The sequence below is a fragment of the Nerophis lumbriciformis genome, linkage group LG04 (genome assembly GCF_033978685.3).
Source record: "Nerophis lumbriciformis linkage group LG04, RoL_Nlum_v2.1, whole genome shotgun sequence".
Lineage (NCBI taxonomy): Eukaryota > Metazoa > Chordata > Actinopteri > Syngnathiformes > Syngnathidae > Nerophis > Nerophis lumbriciformis.
Window position 1 is genome coordinate 27,873,875 of NC_084551.2, and position 15,526 is coordinate 27,889,400.

Sequence of the window (15,526 nt, forward strand, 5' to 3'; positions counted from 1 at the left end):
ATTGTGGTAGAAAAGTGACTGAAACATGGAGTTAAAACAATCACCAATTGCTTATGTAGGAGGGAAAATAAGGATAAGAGTGGAATTTATTGATTACTTATTAGTGACAAAGGATAAATACAACTAAGCGGACAATGGTGTGGCTACTGGTTGACTTGGACTTTGAAGGAGTTGAATAAGTAAATATATATTCATAAGTTAAGAGTTAAGACTTTGGCATTGACTGACTTTATTGTATTTTTTTTAACACATCAAGACGGAAAGTTAAAGGTTAGGAAAGTTACTTTGCTGTTGTATTGAAAAGAGCACTTAAAAGAAAAAAGAAACATGCCACTGTTAATGTTTAGCTAGGATTTGGAATATAAAAACCAATATTGACATAACCTCTTGAAAGCATTCTGGCCTCAGTTGAGTTGAGGAGGAGATGAGACGTTACAATGAACGACAGGACGGTGCCTCTCATCGCACACCAGCAATGTTTTTTACAGCAGGACTGCTAGGCTGGCAAACCTTTATTACTGTTAACAGCAATCAGATACTGTATGAAGGAAATAGCAGGCAAAGTGGTGAAAAAGCAGTGAGTCCCAGTGAGTCCTTTGTATGGACAAAACCTCAACACAGAAACAAAGGACATGTAACACAAATGTCCATTGAATACATTGAATAACATTATTGGGATGTTATTGATATAAAGATTTTTATGAATATTATATGCATTCAGAGTCTTTATAAGCCCTGCACACAGCTTTTACAAACGCTTATAAAGACTTCCTATGCTATGCTCTTAAAACACTTTATACACTAAAACCTACTTTTTTTTCCCGTTCATTCTGTCTTTCTTTCTAAGCTTCAAGTTTTTAATTAAAACCATTAAACAACTATTATTGATATGCTTTGATACAGTTTTTGTTTTCTTTTTAGCTTAGTACAGTACTGCATTTGTACGTCTTCTCAATTGTTCTGTAAATTAATATTATAAGTATTGTAAAGCTGGTATTAGGTTGGCGTTGGAGTTGCACTACTTTATTGGATTAGACTGATTAACATTCAGTAAAAAAATAAAAACAAATTAAAAAAACATTTTTAAAAAGCCGTTTTGCAGACCTTCACTTTGTGAATAAGTTGTACGTACGTCAGCAGCCAAGTGGAACTATTGCAACTTGTAACCTGTTTTGAAAAGGTTTTATCATAATATACATACAAAATAATACATTACAAGAATCGTGTTGAATTGAGAATTGATTCTGAAATCGAATCGTTGCCCCAAGAATCCTAATCGAATTGTGAGGTGCCCAAAGAGTCCCACTTCTAGTAAACATAGTTTGTCATTTGTCTCACATATATAGTCGCGATCAAAAGTTTACATACACTTGTAGAGAACATAATGTCATAGCTGTCTTGAATTTCCAATAATTTCTACAACTCTTTTATTTTTTTGTGATAGAGTGATTGGAGCACATACTTGTTGGTCACAAAAAAACATTCATGAAGTTTGGTTATTTTATGAATTTATTATGGGTCTACTGAAAATGTGACCAAATCTGCTGGGTCAAAAGTATACATACATACAGCAATGTTAATATTTGGTTACATGTCCCTTGGCAAGTTGCACTGCGATAAGAGGCTTTTGGTAGCCATCCACAAGCTTCTAGCAAGCTTCTGGTTGAATTTTTGACCACTCCTCTTGACAAAATTGCTGCAGTTCAGCTAAATTTGTTGGTTTTCTGACATGGACTTGTTTCTTCAGCATTGTCTACACGGACAGGACTTTGGGAAGGCCATTCTAAAACCTTCATTCTAGCCTGATTTAGCCATTCCTTTACCACTTTTGACGTGTATTTGGGGTCATTGTCCTGTTGGAACACCCAACTGTGCCCAAGACCCAACATCCAGGCTGATGATTTTAGGTTGTCCTGAAGAATTTGGAGGTAATCCTCCTTTTTCATTGTCCCATTTAAAGCACCAGTTCCATTGGCAGCAAAACAGGCCCAGAGCATAATACTACCACCACCATGCTTGACGGTAGAAATGGTGTTCCTGGGATTAAAGGCCTCACCTTTTCTCCTCCAAACATATTGCTGGGTATTGTGGCCAAATAGCAACATTTTTGTTTCATCTGACCACAGAACTTTCCTCCAGAAGGTCTTATCATTGTTTATGTGATGTCAACTTTTGATCGCGACTGTATATACACAATATAAAAATAACACTTTGCTAATATAATTAGAGACAGATATTGAAGTACAGTTGAACCTACAAAGTCGATTGCTAAAGTTTTCTAATTTGGAATTTGGGGCGGGAAATCTGCTCTGAAGTAGCATAAAATTGATGATATCGAACCAAAGACGAGAAAAGTGATGGCCATCATGGAACAGGAAATAAAACTAAAGCTGTATACACCACCCATTCTGGCTTCTACGTAAAACATGACTAACTTCCTTTTGGGAAGGGTGTTGCCTTTCAAGCGCATGGGTTAAAACATTGTACTCATACTTTATTAGTACATTAGATTAGTGTTGTCCCGATATTAATATTTTGGTACCGGTAGTGGTAAGGCGAAGGGTTGGGGACATGGTACTTTTAAGAGGCGAATATGATCCATTAGTATCGTGGTCCTATACTATACCGGTACACCGTTCAACCCAACATTGTATAGTTGATCTACAAACGTATTACCAGTCACTTTAGGAATGTGCAATGTGTCGATTGCGCCAATTTTCGCAAATTCAACCAATTCCCGCTAAATTATGCTCGTCCTCGCAACTTTATCCAATGCCTGCAACTTCCTCGCACATTTTGGCCAATCAGCGTCATTTTCGCTACTGGAATTTGTCTCTGAAGGGCGTTCAAACACGCATGTCAACTGTCTAATCAAAGCTTGTGTTTGTTTCTTGAGCAGACGAAGCAGAAACAACGTGTGACAATGTATTACCTCGTTGTTGCTCAAACAGCACAATTGTTGTCCTCTGGCATTGCTCAGACCTATTTCTGGTTCTTATTTGCAGTGCTAAGCCTTCTGGGTAATGTAGTATATGTACATTTAGCAACACAGCGGCGTCCTCAATTCTTAATTTACATTAATTTATATACTTATTTATTAATATAGATTAAGGCCATTAAGAACATATTTTTATTTGCAATGCTGACCAAGTAAGGAGGCAGCGTTTACATGATAGAGATGTTGAAGTGTGATAATAATCTATTCATTGTTTCTCATTTACCAACAATAACGTGCGCTATAAATCACGTTCAACAGTTCACAAATACTCTTAATGTGCGAGGGTATATATGTTGGACCATAAATGGATGTTTACGATAGACCAGCATAAAACATACATGGCGAATGTCTGCAACTTGTGGACGACAGAGCAGACAGAAGAGAATAAGGAAGGAAGACTTAGGTGGTGTTTCTTTGTATAACTTTAAAAATATATTTCTATTATTAGTTAAAATGAATTAAAACAGTACTGCAATTTGACGATGAGCTCAATGCTTTTACTGCCATTGAGAGTCGACTTTTACTGTAAGTCGGTGTGGTATAAAACATGTAAAACATATTTTGTTGCAATCATGTGCTTTATTAGATGAAGGTTACAAGGAACACTTGAAATATAGAGGGGATCCATCCATTTTCTACCGCTTGGCCGTTTCGGGGTCACAGGGGGTGCTGGAGCCTATCTCAGCTGCATTCGGGCGGAAGGCGGGCTACACCCTGGACAAGTCGCCACCTCATCACAGGGCCAACACAGATAGACAGACGACATTCACATTTACATTCACACACTAGGGCCAATTTATTGTTGCCAATCAACCTATCCCCAGGTGCATGTTTAATTCATAAAATCACCAATTGAATCAATGTCATTGAAAAATTGAAGCCTCAAAACATTACACCGTTTGTCACAACTTTCTGAAAAAGCTGAAAACAATCATTTATTTCGTGTGGGGGGGAAAACATTGGGTAGGTCGAAGTTCCGCTGGAAAAGAAATGAAGGTGAAGATGCCTGATGGATATGCAGTAGATACAAAAAGATGGTGTCGTCTGTATAATCAAACATGAGAAGCAGACTCACAAAGTCAATGTTAATCTTCACAAACCCAGGACAATTGTTCGCGACAAGGCATATCGTTCCATCCCCGTCCACGTGAAATCTCAACACAGTCCTCATATCCATTAACGTCATTGGGCTCCCCTTTCTGCCAGAATCCTTCAAAGTCCAGTTCTTGCCCGTTCACCCACTTCCACTTGCCCTCTACATCTAAATCAGACAGCCCGATCCAGATTCGGTCGTAGTAAGTGGTGACAAATTCCTGCTCTTCTTTTGTGGTGATGATGGCCAGGTCGCCTCCTCGGTCCTGACAGTCTCTTCGACTTGTTTGCCACGACCTAGTTTTACCATTCTTGGAGATGTAGTAGCATTTCTCCTGAAATTTGACCCAGTCAGCTGGACAGAGTTTTTCTATAGGGAGCAGGGTCACATTGTTATTTGATCAATTTAACACAACACAATGCAACAACAGCAGCTTCATAGGAAGTGTGCATGTGTTTCTGTCATCGCCATGACAACCCAGGCGAGCTTCTTTATTTACACAACATGTGCTGGACTAGCTTAGCTGCTTCTCATATACAATGGTATTAGCATTAGCACCAGCTTGGTGCTCATTTAGACCTACTAATTAATTATACAAAGATCAATTATATATATATATATATATATATATATATATATATATATATATATATATATATATATATATATCAGGGTTTCCCACACATTCATTTATTTGTGGCGGCCCGCCACGATAGAATTACGTCCGCCACAAATGGATTTTTCGGCTTTTGACTCGCTCTACCGCTCATAAAAGCAATGAGACTGTCTGTGAATGGAGCTTGTAGTTACAACACCGGTGCAGTAGGTGGCGGTAGCCTACTATGCATTGTAACTCGCCAATAGCAATTAATTCACCTGGTGCGCCAGAAGATGAAGAAGAAGAAGAAGAAGAGGACGGAACGGACCGACCGGATGAAAATACGAGGGTAAGACGTCTTGGCGTTTCACCGACGTGAGCAGCCTGACGCTGCTTTATTAACATCGCCGCTGTTTGCTCGGGGGGCGGGGCAGACGCACGTAGTAACAGTCAGGTGTTTTCATTCGACGAGCTAACGTGTCCAGGTTATAACCCTGTTGTCAATATACACACGTGGAGACGGTGCTTCAGATATTGCATTAATACTGGAGCAAATTGTCCACTGTCCATTGCAGCATGTGAATGCAATGAATAAAATCTGAGCCAAGCAGCTCTTAAAAAGCTGTCCAGGTTAATGTTTTGGCCATTAAAGGCCCTTCATTTCAAGATGTCAACTGTGATTAGGCTTTAAACAGGTGGCTGACCTGTTCAGATGAGTGTAACTGCTACTGGTCAAATAATGTGAAATAGCATTTAATTTTACATGTATGCAATGCCATTTAAATGTAATTATAGATAATAATAATAATAATAAATACTGTGTAGTGTTGTAAATAGTCAACGGGAAGGATTTTAGTAAGATATAAGCCATGAGCACTGGCTCCTGCATGTGTTGAGCTGCTGCCGCTTAAGGTTAGACGGCACTGTACATAGAGCGGTTCTGTTGTTAGTAATAAATTCTAATGTTGGATGTTCACTCCTTCACACAGATGAGTATAGAAAAATATTTCCAACGGCCGAAAAGGGCTCGACTTGGAGAGGAGGTAGGCCTACAGTCCAGACCACAGGAGGTATTATCAAAACGGTGTATACCAGGGGTGTCAAACTCAAATACAGAGTGAGCCAAAATGTAAAATTGACAAAGCCGCGGGCCAAGGTTGAACAAATTAACCTTTTAATAGGGACCCAAACAAGTTTTGCATTAAATATTGAACAAGCAAGGCTTATATAACTTTATAGTGACATGCAAACTCCATCCATCCATCCATTTTCTACCGCTTATTCCCTTTGGGGTCGCGGGGGGCGCTGGAGCCTATCTCAGCTACAATCGGGCGGAATGCAAAACTTTATTCCAACTTCGCGTTCTTCTTGGTCATCGCCGCCCAAACCCCCCCCCCGGCCGGCCGGCCACACCACCGCAAATAGATGCCTGTCCTGTGGGAAACACTGTATATATATATATATATATATATATATATATATATATATATATATATATATATATCATAATTGATCTTTTCTTCTCTCAACTTTGACATGGTGTTAAAGGAAAACTGCATTTTTGGTGAATTTTGGGCATCATTCACAATCCTTATGTGAGATAAGAACACATGTCTTTTCCTTTTATGTGCATTCTAAATAGTGAAAAACGGCTAGTAGAAGGTGGCTAACAATGCAATCTATTCCGCCCTTTTAAGTGTTCTAAAAAAATATCCAAAAACTGACAACAACTCTCCTTTTTCATTCCGTGACCTGCTCATGAATCAAGCTAAAGTGACATTGGTATTGTAAGCGAAACAGCACCGTGTTGTAAACCGTCTCCGCGCTTACTCGTTGTGCGCGTACGTCAGCAGCCAAAAGTATTTTTTTACTGTATTATTATTTTCATATTATGGAGCCAGAACTCTACCAGTAAGATTTGGTATCGACATTTTTTTTTTTACATTATAGAAAAAGTTGTATTGGCACCGAAACAAGTTTTGACAAAAAATTAATACAAAATATTGAAAAACATTTTTTGATTGATGTTTTCAATGCCAATTTTCATATTTTTGTACACTTTTATTGTTTTTGTGGGTTTCAAAAGTTTTTATGATCGTTTCTCTTTTTTATGGTTTTGTTTCTCTTTTTTCGGTTATCACTTCTTTTTTTTACGGTTTTAAACTAATGGCAGTTTTTCAGCGCGAGGGGCGGGTGCTGTGGGCGGGGCTTTTAACAAGTTTACCTGGAAGGAGTTTTACTGGACTGAAAAAACACCGTAGAAGAAGAATGGAGGACTGATGGCGATTAAATCAAGTGTAAAACTGATATGATATCTTCGTGTTAACCGAGCCGTAGTTTGAGGATATAATACAAAACACAAAACCAGTGAAGTTGGCACGTTGTGTAATTCGTAAATAAAAACAGAATACAATGATTTGCAAATCCTTTTCAACTTATATTTAATTGAATACACTGCAAAGACCAGTTATTTAATGTTCGAACTGAGAATTTTATTTTTTTTTTCCAAATAATCATTAATTTAGAATTTAATGGCAGCAACACATTGAAAAAAAGTTGGCACAGGGGCATTTTTACCATTGTGTAACATGGCCTTTCCTTTTAACGAAACTCAGTAAACGTTTGGGACCTGAGGACACCAATTTTTGAAGCTTTTCAGGTGGAATTCTTTCCCATTCTTGCTTGATGTACAGCTTAAGTTGTTCAACAGTCCGGGGTCTCTGTTGTGGTATTTTTATCATTACATTGTGATGAGCCTCACTTTCGCGACAGTGGAACGAGATGGTCAGGCGCACGCACGCACAAAGGCGCACGCACGCACACACACACACACACACACACACACACACACACACACACACATACACACACACACACACACACACACACACACACTACAGTTGTAGTGCAAGTATCATTAGAAAATAGCTACTAAACAAATTAGAAGTTACCCAGCTGTTACTAAGTACTTGAGTAGTTTTTTTCATAGAAGTTACCCAGCTGTTACTAAGTACTTGAGTAGTTTTTTTTCACTAAGCACTGACTCAAGTGATGACTACTTTTTACTTTTACTTGAGTCACTTTACTCTGAAGCAGGGGTCTTCAATGAATTTTAGGCCAAGGAGCCCCAAACTGAGAGAAGGAGCGGGAACCACTTCCTTATATACGGTATCGTATATACAATTGTGTTTTAAATGAAACTGCTCCTGAATGTACCTTGTTATAGTCCAATACTAAGATATTGAAATAATATAGTTTAGAGCGGCTAATAGCTAGCTGGCAACTAGCGCACGTATTGCTAGCTGACAACTTTTGCTAGTAGACATATAGCGCGCTAAACGCTAACTAACAATTGGCCCGCTAATCGCTAGCTGGCAACTACAGCTCTAAGTGCTTGCTATCTTCTTATTTAAAAAATATATTAGGGAAATAGGTACGTGTGTCTGGTATTTCTAAACTACTAGAATGAGTTGGATCAATGTTAATGTGTATTTAGAGCAGTGGTTCTTAACCTTGTTGGAGGTACCGAACCCCACCAGTTTCATATGTGCATTCACCGAACCCTTCTTTAGTGAAAAATAAAATGTTATTTTTTTTCAAATTCAAGACAAAGTTATATGTTTTTGGTAACACTTTAGTATGGGGAACATATTCTAAGTAACAAAGACTTAATTTAGAGTTATTTGGTTAGGGTTAGGGTTAGAGCCAGGGTTAGAGGGTTAGGGTTATAATAAGGCCATGCCGAATAAGGCATTAATACATACTTAATAATGACTAGTTAAGAGCAAATATGTTACTAATTTGCATGTTAGTAAGCAATTAATTAATGGTGAATATGTTCCCCATACTAAAGTGTTACCATGTTTGTTTTACTGGTGCACAAAATGAACCGTGCATGAACATCACCTTGTTCAAACAACAAAACCAACACAGTGCATAAACTCACAACAAATTACACACCTGCAAATCTGTCTGACTTCTGCTGTTGCCATATCCGTAATACGTCGATAGGGAGAAGTTTTTATTTACACGATGAGTCGGGTGTGTTTTGACGTCCCCCGAACCCCTAAACCCGACTCACCGAACCCCAAGGGTTCGATTGAACCCAGGTTAAGAACCACTGATTTAGAGGTATTTACATTTGTGAAAAAATTGCATGGGGAATATACGGTAGTTAATTTTTTTTAGAAGTCGAATCAACCCCCCCTGCAGTACCTCTGCAGACCCCTGGAGGTCACGGACACCCTGTTGAATACCCCTGTGCTAAATTAACGGTACTCTTTCTTGAGTACAATATTTGCCTACTCTATACCAGTGTTCTGAAAATTACCTTTAAAAAGTAATTAGTTAGAGTTACTCCTTTCCTTACAAAAAAACAGTGCCAAGTGACGAGGGATGTCAGCAAAAGCACGCTCAGAGCAGCTTTTTACCTCAGCTGTGTTTGTTAGCTTAGCAGCGGCAGTTTTGGCAGCTCTGTTGAATCTTTTCACTGGATTGTGTTAGCGCTAGTTAGAGATTGACTGTGCTTCCGTGGCTGTAGTTTCCTTGTCCACAAACGGGGTATTGTACTATTGCAAGCTTGTCGCTTCAATTACTAATTCCCTCTTAGTAGTAGTAGTAGTACAAGTGTGTGTAATTAACCTACACATTGTTTGCTGTGTGATGGTGCCTCTTCCTAGTTAATATCAAGTTCATTTTAGTGTGGTGCTGGTTGTTGCTTTCATTAGTAAAAAGTTACTTCCTGCATTGACCTTGCTGTGCTTCTGACGCTGTCTTGTTGACATCCAACTACATCAAAAGTAATGTGCTGCCTTACATCAAACGTGTCGGTAACCTAAGGCTATGTCTACACTAAGCCGGATAACCCCTTAAACGAACGTTTATTTAGCCTAAGCCCCGTTTCAGCCACACTAAACCATCGTTTAAGATTCCCCTTGGATAATTTTTTACACGGGTAAGTGCGCCCTGTATTTCTTGAATCTTCGTTCTTAGCTTTGTATGGACTCATTGATCGTTTACAAACTGAGTTCAGAGAGGAAGTGACGTCAGAAAGAACGCGCCACAACCAGCTTCATAACAACCGGAGCTAACCACAGGAAAGACGGAGGCGAGTCATCCAGACATGCCTGTGTTTGTCATTCTTCTAAATGTACAGACGCTTGTGGAAATCACACATGAATACCTTAAGAGAAGAAAACGCGTGATTGCAGCTATTTCGGATACAACACATCTCAGACGGCAAGAGAACTTTCGAATGTCCGGGTGAGCTGTGATTCCATTTTCCGAAAAACTTTGTCCATTAGTCGAAGGAGAGTCAATGAGAATGCGGGCTCCCGTGGATGTGATAAAAAAGGTAGCGTGTGCTTTGTATTACCTGGCCGTCGAGAGAAAACTACGGAAAACATCTAATGCATTTGGACTGGCAAAGCAGACTGTATCAGTTATTGTCCGCCATGTATGTCGCGGACTCAACGTCTAGGTCCAGAGTATATAAAGTCACCAAAAACTAATGGACAATGAAGGTGAAAGCAAAAGGGAGAGGAGTGTCCTGACCAGATATCTAGATCCCTAGATTGATTGATGTAAAATGTTCTTTATCACGTTGTTTACTTTCACGTGTCCATTAAAGATTTGATTACTTCATGATGGCTCAGGTGTGATTCACTACAATAGGATATTGTTCAGATAAGTTAAATTTAAGAACATGCACACAAAGCAACACTGGAAGTGACTATGACGTGCACATTTTCCACGCATGCGTACTAGGTCACGTTGCGCCGGCGGACGGACAGGGGTGGGGGGTCTTAAATGACCATTGTGTGTGTGTGTGGACAAGGATAAGGTTAGGTGGGATTTACCCTGGATTACCTTCCGGCTTAGTGTAGAAGGGGGCTAAGTAAAAGTAATGAAAGTAAAAGTATAAGCGTTAGTAACACCGTTTCCCTGACACTGCTCTACACCCACCTCTCCATGCTGGTTAACAAACAATAAAGAAAGGATATTAAAAACCTTAAATGTTTTTGTATGAGGCCCTCTGTGGAAGACAAAAGTTTGAACATGCCTAATTTATACCAAAAGACCCCCAAGGCATCTTTTAGTTTGTCAAGCCAATGCTTTACTTGAATAAACAAATACAAAGTGGTGTTGATAGAACTTGAAAAATACTTACCATCAGGAGCAAGAAATGTTTAAAAAATACAGATCAAGCTTTACTTGGGAATTTAAGTAAATATGAATGTGTTTCATATTTCAAGGACTGATCTTTTCTGAACAATTCCCTGTGAGATCAAATACGTTTGTACCTCCTTATTATCTTACAGGTCTGAACTTGTTGTCTCTGTGCATGCCTCACCTGTTCTGTTATTATTCAACTCTTTGGCCTCCTCCTTCAAGCCATCGCGACTTTCTACCGCAGTGTCGAATCGACTCTGCAGGAACTCCAACGCTTTGGTCAGATTGCTGGACACCAGCCTCAGATGGTCTCGCTCGTCTCTCAGGGAGTCCCGCTCTTTCATGACGGTGTCTCGCTCGTTCAGGAGGGTATTCTTCTCATTTCGCAGGGTGTCTCGCTCGTTTTGGAGGGTGTCTCGCTCCTTTTGGAGAGTGGCTCGTTCGTTTTGGACGACGTCTTTCTCATTTTGGAGGGTGTTTCGCTCATTTTGGAGAGTACCTCTCTCATTTTGGAGAGTGCCTCTCTCGTTTTGGAGGGATACTTTCTCAACCTCGAGAGTGTCTCGCTCCTTTTTGAGGGTTTCTTTCTCATTTTGGAGGGTCTCTCTGTCATTTTGGAGGGATTCTTTCTCACTCGTAAGAGCGTCTCGCTCACTTTTAAGGGTTTCTCGCTCGTTTTGCTGGGTTTCTTGTTCTCTCTGTAAGATGTCACGCTCCTTGTCGATGGCTTCTTGCTCATTTTGCAGGGTGTCTCGCTCAGTCCTGAAGGTGTCTCGCTGATGTTTGAGGGTGTCACTTTCACTCTGGAGGGTGCTTCGCTCTCTTTGGAGAATGTCTCGCTCATTTCGAAGGGTGTCCCGCTCCCCTGTGACATTGTCCTTCTCTTTAGTCAGAGAACAGAGATTGTTCTCTAACCGGTTGTTGCTTTCGAGCAAGGTGCTGTATTTGCCTTGTAGGTGGAAGCATTGTGAAGTCAGGTTGTCAGATTTCACGACACTAATGGGCAGTTCGGTGTCTTTAAGATGTGTTGGCCTGATATCTGTAAAAAAAAAGGGCAAACTCATATAGCACTTTTTCTCTAGTGACTCAATGCGCCTTAAATTGAGAAACCTATTATCTACATTTAAGCTACATTTACACTAGTGTGGGCGGCACTAGGAGCAAGGTTTTGGGTGTCTTGCCCAAGGACACAACGTCAGTGACTAGAATTGTAGAAGCTGGAGTCAAACCAGGAACCCTCAAGTTTCTGAGCCACGCCGTTCCAAAACTTTGATTCTAATTAATTAAATACATATTTTTTATAATATTTTTTGTGAATCAGTCATCCGTTATGGCATCTCCACATGGTTTGGAAATCTGTCTGTCAAACTTAAAACCCAACTTCAAAACCTTATCAAGAGGTCTGGTAAAATAATTGGCATGGAGCCCCCTTTTTCCCTTGAAGAAATAGTCAACAAGTCAGTGAGGAAGCAGGGTCTTAAAGTCACCCGTGACCCACACCACATACAGTACTTCATAGTGAAATTGTGTTGATGCGAAATGGTAAACGGTACAGAACAACAACATACAAACTCAACAGGTATAGATTTTCCTTTGTGCCACTGGCAATCAAAGCACTTAACAACACAAACCTACTGTAATTACCGGATGCAGAATAAGGAGTGCATATTGGGATAGTGCAATACGGGAGGTGTGCAATATGGCGGGAGTGTAATGTGTGATCCCAACTATCTGATATACCTGCACACTGTTCACTGTCGTCACTGTATTGTCGGATGAACTGTATGTATGTATGTATGTATGTATGTATGTATATATGTATGTATTTATGTATGTATGTAAAACGCTGTGTCTTGATGCCCAAGACAAATTTCTTCTCGAAGACAATAAAGCTATTTATTATTATTATATAAATCTGGTCAATAGGATGTCGTTGTGGCTTGTGCAGCCCTTTGAGGCACTCGTGATTTAGGGCTATATAAGTAAACATTGATTGATTGATTGATTGAATAACATGTATTGATCTATTTTAGCAGTGCATGCAAGCGTTTCCGCCAGCCACACACTCACATTAGCATTGTTGTTTGGATTTGCAGTCATGTCAAGGCATGTACTCACGTTGGGCCAACATAGCTATGATGATAACCAGTAGAAGAAGACAGATCAGCCCCAAACACACAGCTGCAACTCCAATGTACCACACTGTGACACAAAAACAATAGCAATTAGCAATGTCAATGTGTTGTAAGTTTTAAATACATCTTCAGCATCCTTACCTGATCGTCTCTTTCCATATTCCGATTTATGATCCGAGTCCATCAAGTCCCAACCAGCTGCTTTCATCACCCCTGACTTGCTGTTAAAAGTCACTGACATGTGTGCAATTTGTAATCACACTTTAGTCACCCTCTTGTTTGTCACCCCACTACAAGTTTCACAAGTGTTGCGTCAAAAGCAGCTTTATGAAGGTTTGGGCATCTGCTGAATCGGGGAAAAAAGCAGTAGCCACGCCTTTTGGATGGATATAAATTTAAAGGAGAAGTCTGAAAAAGTTGTTATGATGTGTAATAGGTGTTTAATGTTAAGCCAGCCTTAATATAAACTCTATATTGTACTTTTGTGTAAAACAAATAAGACTCCACTTTACATGGACATTCAAAGATGGCATTTGGCTTGTCTTTATTCTCTGTGGCAGAGCCATCTTTCAAGATGGGAACATTACAGAAGAGTCAGCAAAACTCTAAATTTCTTGTATGCAATAACAGGAAGTCACCAAGCATAAGAGTGCAACATTTAAAATGTTCATTTCTTCCTATTCAACACATCAAGTAAATATCAATTTTGGCTTGTGTGTGTGTGTGTGACATTTTGTCAGAGATCTTGGCTTCACTGATGACACATTAGTTACATTTTAGATATTCTATCATTCTAACATCCACATTAAAAGAAAAAAGCTTTTAAATGTGTGGCGAGGGAAAGTATGGAGGGTCAAATGAGACAAAATTAAATACATAAATACATCAGGGACAAGCGGTAGAAAATGGATGGCTGGATGGATCATTATATAATCACTAATATATATCACGATCTGTGAGTTGAATGTCAAAGTTGACCAACTTTTCGGTTCATGACCACAACCTTCTGCTATACAAGTGAGAGGCATGATTTATAATCTAAAATCAACTTTCACCAACTCAGAGGCGATGCAGCAGCTCATTGGCTCAGTATGTCATTATAGCTAAATAAGCTAGTTACCGCTCTGTGATCACAGCGTTGCTAAAAGTAGTTTCTCAAACTTAGCGCTTTTAATAACAATATTGCTAATACAGTACTTGGTTAATATTCAAGTCACGACATGTACATGGAATATAGTTAGCAGTTTTTGGATGTTTTTTAGAGGGCTTTGTGGATGCAATCGAGCAGGGATTCTCAAACTGTGGTAAGTGTACCACTAGTGGTACGCCAAATATTCATTTGATTAAAGTACAGTGTTTTATTTTCCTATAATCAAACACAGCGCTACTAAACTGTGTGTAATGTTACAGTGGTCAAATATAGGGCTGGGCGATATGGGCTTTTATTAATATTTTGATATTTTTAGGCCATGTCACGATACACGATATATATCACAATATTTTGCCTTAGCCTTGAATTAACACTTGATGCACATAATCACAGCAGTATGATGATTCTACTTCATACTGCATTAACATATGCTCATTTTAAAATTTCATGCAGAGAGGGAAATCACAATTAAGCAAATTTACCAAAAACTGTTTTTATTAAACAGTCATTAAGCAGTGGCACAAGCATTCATGTAATTTCCAAAACAGAAAGTGCAAGATTGTCAGAGACATTTTAAAACAAGCTTTTAGTGCACTTTTGTGCATGATGTCACTAAGATGACATAAAAACAACACTAAATTAAAGTGCACTTTTTGTACAGAACGCCACTACAATAGTTTAAAACAAATAAAGTGGACTTTTGTGCATGATGTCACACAAGATATTTCAATAACTGTCAAATAAAAATTAGCTGCATAATAGGAAATCAAATAGTGTATGTCCTTCGCTATGTGGTAGGTTAATGCGGACGTTATCTCCTTCTGTTGTTGACTATTTTTTTCATACGGTGATGATCTGGAAATGGAAGACGCCAGTCTCAATTGGGTCAGTGCATCTTGTTGGTGTGGCATTGGTCGGAGATGTTGACATGCGGAGTTTCAAGCACTCTTCAGTCTCTAGCGGGTGACTTTTCAAATTATGCTGCAAATTAGTAGTGCTGCTACTTTTTGTAGCATCGCTTTTGCCACATACTTGACATATTACGGTATTCTGTTCAACATATTCCCGCTTGAAGCCAAACCACTGGCAGACGATGGACCCCGTGCTGTTTTTCTTGGGAATTAATTCTTCTTTTTCATCATTTGTTACCAGATTCGCACCTTCTTTCTCTCGTATTACCACTCGCACCGCTCCGCTTGCACCACAGCTAACTTTACCCATGCCGCTACCTCTCTGCTCGGCGAGAGTGTACGACATTGCACTCGCGACAGTATGTGACATACAAGGTGCGCTTGTTTTATCTCTCTGTGCGAAGGTGAGACAAGAAAGAGTGAGAAACGCCTGTAGCGTAATGCCCGCAGCTAAAAGCCACTGCGTGAGA

General features: G+C 39.5%; 1 protein-coding gene across 1 annotated transcript; it reads right to left on the bottom strand.

Annotated features, from left to right (window-relative positions):
- Positions 1–3,557: 3,557 nt before the first annotated feature.
- Positions 3,558–13,293, bottom strand: LOC133598596 (uncharacterized). Its single transcript, XM_061951321.1, has 4 exons — positions 13,137–13,293; positions 12,979–13,062; positions 11,042–11,899; positions 3,558–4,460 (listed from the first exon to the last, which is right to left on the bottom strand). Exons 1-4 carry the CDS (start codon positions 13,234–13,236, stop codon positions 4,084–4,086), a joined length of 1,419 nt encoding a protein of 472 aa, XP_061807305.1. The 5' UTR covers positions 13,237–13,293; the 3' UTR covers positions 3,558–4,083.
- Between the last annotated feature and the right edge of the window lie 2,233 nt (positions 13,294–15,526).

Bases quoted from the DNA above. Each gene is read 5' to 3' on its own strand.
- LOC133598596 (XM_061951321.1), bottom strand. From the start codon at position 13,236: ATGTCAGTGACTTTTAACAGCAAGTCAGGGGTGATGAAAGCAGCTGGT. The intron at 11,900-12,978 runs GTGAGTACATGC...TTTTTTTTACAG, and splicing joins CATAGCTATGTTGGCCCAAC to ATATCAGGCCAACACATCTT. The intron at 4,461-11,041 runs GTGAGGCATGCA...TGCTCCCTATAG, and splicing joins GTTGAATAATAACAGAACAG to AAAAACTCTGTCCAGCTGAC.